General features: G+C 45.3%; 1 protein-coding gene across 1 annotated transcript; it reads right to left on the bottom strand.

The window, feature by feature from the left end:
* Positions 1–3,357: 3,357 nt before the first annotated feature.
* LOC140366296 (odorant receptor 131-2-like) lies at positions 3,358–5,525 on the bottom strand. Its single transcript, XM_072452963.1, has 2 exons — positions 5,488–5,525; positions 3,358–4,171 (listed from the first exon to the last, which is right to left on the bottom strand). The coding sequence occupies exons 1-2, from the start codon at positions 5,523–5,525 to the stop codon at positions 3,358–3,360; spliced, it is 852 nt and encodes a 283-aa protein (XP_072309064.1).
* Between the last annotated feature and the right edge of the window lie 222 nt (positions 5,526–5,747).

The raw sequence follows: 5,747 nt of genomic DNA on the forward strand, positions 1-5,747 counted from the left end.
TCGGACGGTGGAAGGAATACTTTGAGGATCTCCTTAATCCCTCAGTCACGTCTTCCGAAGAGGAAGTAATCAAATCAAATCAATTTATTTTTGTAAGGCCCAAAATCACAACAACAGTTGCCTCTGAGGGCCACAGGGAGAAATGAAAGTAGAGTAGAGTAGTAAAGTAGAAAGTAGAGACCGGGGACTCGGAGGCTGGCTCATCCATCACCCAAGCTGAAGTCACTGAGGTTGTTCGCAAACTCCTCGGTGGCAGGGCTCCGGGGGTGGATGAGATCCGCCCTGAGTACCTAAAGTATCTGGATGTTGTAGGACTGTCTTGGTTGACACGTCTCTGCAACATCGCGTGGCGTTTTGGGGACCGTGCCTCTGGACTGGCAGACCGGGGTGGTGGTCCCTCTGTTCAAGAAGGGGGACCGGAGGGTGTGTTCCAACTACAGAGGGATCACACTCCTCAGCCTCCCAGGTAAGGTCTATTCCAAGGTACTGGAGAGGAGAATCCGACCGATAGTCGAACCTCGGATTCAGGAGGAGCAGAGTGGTTTTCGTCCTTGTCGTGGAACACTGGACCAGCTCTATACCCTCCATCGGGTGCTCGAGGGTTCATGGGAGTTTGCCCAACCAGTCCACATGTGCTTTGTGGATCTGGAGAAGGCTTTCGACCGTGTCCCTCGGGGTGTCCTTTGGGGGGTGCTCCGGGAGTACGGGGTCCGGGGCCCTTTGCTCAGGGCTGTCCGGTCCCTGTATGACCGGAGCAGGAGCTGTGTTCGCATTGCCGGCAGTAAGTCAGACCTGTTCCCAGTGCATGTTGGACTCCGCCAGGGCTGCCCTTTGTCACCGGTTCTGTTCATAATTTTTATGGACAGAATTTCTAGGCGCAGTCGGGGGTCAGAGGGTGTCCGGTTTGGGGACCACAGGATCTCATCTCTGCTGTTTGCAGACGATGTTGTCCTGATGGCTCCATCAAACCCGGACCTGCAACATGCACTGGGACGGTTTGCAGCCGAGTGTGAAGCGGCTGGGATGAGAATCAGCACCTCCAAATCCGAGGCCATGGTTCTCGACCGGAAAAAGGTGGCTTGCCCTCTCCAGGTGGGTGGGGTGTCCTTGCCCCAAGTGGAGGAGTTCAAGTATCTCGGGGTCTTGTTCACGAGTGAGGGAAGGATGGAGAGTGAGATCGACAGGCGGATCGGTGCAGCGGCTGCAGTGATGCAGTCGCTGCATCGGACTGTTGTGGTGAAGAGGGAGCTGAGCCGAAAGGCAAAGCTCTCTATTTACCGGTCGGTCTACGTTCCTACCCTCACCTATGGTCATGAGCTTTGGGTAGTGACCGAAAGAACAAGATCGCGGATACAAGCGATCGAAATGAGTTTCCTCCGCCGTGTGGTTGGGCGCTCCCTTAGAGATAAGGTGAGGAGCTCGGCCACACGGGGGGAGCTCGGAGTAGAGCCGCTGCTCCTCCACGTCGAGAGGAGCCAGCTGAGGTGGCTCGGGCATCTGTTCCGGATGCCTCCTGGGCGCCTCCCTCGGGAGGTGTTTCAGGCATGTCCCACCGGGAAGAGGCCCCGGGGAAGACCCAGGACACGCTGGAGAGACTATGTCTCTCGGCTGGCCTGGGAACGCCTCGGGATCCCCCCGGAGGAGTTAGAAGAAGTGTCTGGGGAGAAGGAAGTCTGGGAGTCCCTGCTCAGACTGCTGCCCCCGCAACCCGGCCCCGGATAAAGCGGCAGAAGATGGATGGATGGATGGATATGTATCAATTTGAAAAATGTATTATTTTTAAATATTTACCGGAACTTTGTGAGTTTGAGACATCTAATGTCACCTGCACATGCAAGTTCCAGTCACTACCACAGACAAGGGCTCCCTCAAAGTGGTTTGCAATCAGATTAAAAATGTTATTATAGAAAGTGTCTAAAATATAGAAATAACATGAAATAGCTGTTTGTTGTTGAGCCAAAGGAAAGTGACTTTCTCAAAGTCTCAAGCCTGGAGCCAATCTCAAACAAATTATGAGAAGGTAGGCTCAACATTGCCTTTCAAAAACAGTAAATCTCCCATAGAGTTATTGGCCCTTGCTCACCATCTAACATCAATTTCTAGAACATGGACACAACCTATACCTGTTTGACTCCACTGCAGGGTGAAGACATTGTAAAGGAGAACTTTTATTAAACATCTATGGGACTCATCTCATTAATAACTGATAGAATGCTTGAAAGAGCTACAATGAGGGGCAAATAAGCTTACATTTATATTATTTAAGTCATTTGTGGCTGTTGTATTTTATTTTTAAAATGATCTGCTGTATTAAACGGTAGACAGGTTAATTGTTATAAACGGAAATATTCCGCAGCCATGACACATGTTTATCACTGCAGATGTGGAACTTCAGTATAATTGGTCCTGGATGCTGGATCAAAGCTGGATTTAGGGAGCGACATGCATAGTCAAGCTTTATTTTCCTCGCTTTAGTGGAAATGGTGCAGTTCTACACGGCCATCATTGAGTCCATCCTCAGCTCCTCCATCATCGTGTGGTACGCTGGAGCCACAGCCAGGGACAGAGACGGATCACAGCAGGTCGGATCACAGCCGACCCTTCTCTCCCTGGACATGGACAATTTGAGCCATTCCCCTCAGGCAGGAGGCTACGGTCCATCCGGACCAGAACCTCCCGCCACAAGAATAGTTTCTTTCCCTCTGCCGTTGGACTCGCCTATTTTTATACACAACCTGGACAGGGGCTAGCTCATCACAGGGTTAACACAACTACTAATACTACTATACATCCACGTTTCAAAGGCTGTGTTTGAGTTATCATTTCTGGAATATTGTCCAATGTTTCAGTGAGAAACATTGGACAAAATAATGAGAGAGAATAATATAGATAGCAGTAGTAATTATGACCTTTAGTCAAAGGTTGCATTTACACTTGTAAATGTAATCAACATGTTTCCGATCAGAATACATTATGGTGCATATGGTTTGTGAAAGGGAAGGAAGATGCAACAACACAGTGCATATTGCTCCTCATCCACAATTAAACAACAATGTTAAGGAACACATGATAAAATATATATATATATTTTTTTAAATGAGCAATGATATTGTGCACATTTAAATGAAGCAATAGCAGATTTCAGTAAAACTACAGAGGGTTAGGGTTTATTTATTAAATATATAAATAAATAAAAGAAACCCTGACCCTCTGTAGCTTTACTTTATAGTCACGTTATACAGTAATCTTGCAATGGGCAAAATGATATATTGCATCAGTTGTTAAACTAGAAGGAACAGAACTCCCTGTCACTGTCAGAAAAGTGACAGTGAGACACTGAGAACTCAATTTACTAAATCAACTCTTACACACCAAATATCTTTTTAAGTATTTTCTGAATTCTTTATCTCGTATCCCGTAAACAAGTGGACTGATTAAACGTGGCATCACATTGACAATTATGGCGACAGAAAAGCGAATGGCAGGCACACTTTGAGGGAACAAAATTGTTAGTCCTGTTGATATTGGATAATTTACATATGTGAGCATCGACAGCATTAGCTGGAAGCTGTGAAGCAGGACTGTGTTTCTGGCCTTTTTGGTGTCTGCTGAAGCCGACTTTGCAGTGAAAAGTATTTTGAAATAAGTGTAGATGAGAGTGAGGCACACAGTCACTAGAAGCACAGCTTTGATAACAGTGTTCTTCTGCTGAAGAATTGACATTCGGAAAATATTTTCCGGCAGACAAAAGACTCGCGATTGAAAAAAATCCAACGGTTCTGTGGCCAAAGATATAAATAGATCAGGGAGAAAAAACATCACACTAATAAACCATATGAAACCAAGGACAATGTATGTTTTCTTGACTGTTATGATCTGTGAGTGTCGCAGAGGGAAGCAGACTGCTACATAGCACTCAATGGCCATGACAGCAAGAGTCATGGGGTTATTAACATCAGCAACGACTCCAAAAAAAAGCAAACTTATGCACAGCCATACTTTAAGAGTGTATATGATGTAGCTTAGGACTTGAGCAAGGGTCAGGATTGTTAGCAAGCTTATGTCGTTGACCACCAGGTTGAAGTAGAGGATGTAGCGAGGATTCATTTTGAAAATCTGTAAATTGAAATAGTCAATTATTTGCCATGAAATATAATAGTCTACCACTAACCTACAATACACAAAAGGTCATTGAAAATTTAAGATTTGTATTAGATGATAACATTCGGTACATGGTTTACCCATTAACACATTTTTGAGATGTTAAATGTTTCCAACCTCATGTCTAATAAACGTGTACACCAGAGTAGCATTAATGTAGTTGATGAGGACAAACAGAGTCACAGTGATGACATTCTTCAGTATAGCAGTCTTCAGATCGTCCCGCACCACAACTCTTGAAATGTTCATGGATACCAAAACAGAGATTTCCTAAACGGAAAAGAGAATACAGAATTGAATGTGTTACAGTAAATAAAAGGCAAATTGTACACTTACATTACAATTGAAAACGATTAGGTTTCGGGTATCTGTTGTGTTGGTGTCCGATAAGGTGCAAACACAAAGTGAGATGGGTGCTGTATTAGTCCATTCATTTATATCAGTGGTCCCCAAACGTTTTGACTCGAGGGCCATATTGGGTTCTAAAATTTGACCAAGGGGCCGGGCCAGGAAAATATGGATGGTGTGTTTGTGTGAACTAATGAATCGCTATAAATTACACGCAAGATTTGACCTGTAACTTATAATAAAGCAAACAAATGCAAGGCTCAATGTACAAATTGTTTTCCAAATGCTTTAAATAATGCTTTAATTTAATTACATTTCAGTTGAATAAACAGCAGGAAAACTGACCTTCAATTTCAGTGGGAACAGTGTTGTTGATCTCCCTGTTTTGCCAGTGCATCAAAGGTCCTGGATGCTGGATCAAAGCTGGATTTAGGGAGCGACATGCACAGTCAAGCTTTATTTTCCTCGCTTTTGTGGAAAGGTTTAGATATATAGTCATCCAAGCCTCCAAGTCATCTGTGTCCTCTGGAAGACCGATAATCTGCAGATTGTCTCCGTGATTACTATTCTCCAGGTTGTCCACATGAGGAACCTGGCTCGTTAGCTCTGCCACATTAGCCTGCAGGGTAGAGGCCGTGTCTTTCAAGTCAGTGATTTCCTTTTCGGCTGCTGTGGCTCAGCTGTCCAATTCATAAATCTTGGATTTTAAATTTTGCATTTCCGCCAATGTTGCATCTATCTTTGCATTATCTCCCGCAGAGCTATGAAAATCGCTGGGTGTATCCCGCTCCTGGTCTCCTCCGGAGAAGTGCCTCGTTCAAAGCTGCAGCTGGGGCTCCAATTGTGGGAAGCAGGGGCTGCAGCAAGGCTAGTTAGCTTAGCTCTAATATTGCTAGCCTGGCTCTCTGTGTGGTGGAAGTGTTCTTCTTCTTAATATAGACAGATGTATCCATCAGATTCAACTGCACTCCTACAGACCTGATTGAGCTATCATCCTGGAAGTCCACTAATGGCATCTTGACTACTCATTTCATTCATTCATTTTCTACCACTGACTTCCTGACGGATCGGGGGCAGTGCTGGGGAAGAATGTCTCAGACACTTGTGACTATCAGCACAGGAACTCCACAGGGCTGTGTACTTTCCCCTCTGCTCATCTCCCTGTACACAAGGAGTCGTGCCCCATAAAACTGATCAAGTTTGCGGACGACACCACCCTCATCGGGCTCATCTCGGAC

This window comes from Eucyclogobius newberryi, unplaced genomic scaffold, assembly GCF_026437365.1.
Source record: "Eucyclogobius newberryi isolate DKJ021-1_F unplaced genomic scaffold, fEucNew1.0.hap1 SCAF_19, whole genome shotgun sequence".
Taxonomy (NCBI): domain Eukaryota; kingdom Metazoa; phylum Chordata; class Actinopteri; order Gobiiformes; family Gobiidae; genus Eucyclogobius; species Eucyclogobius newberryi.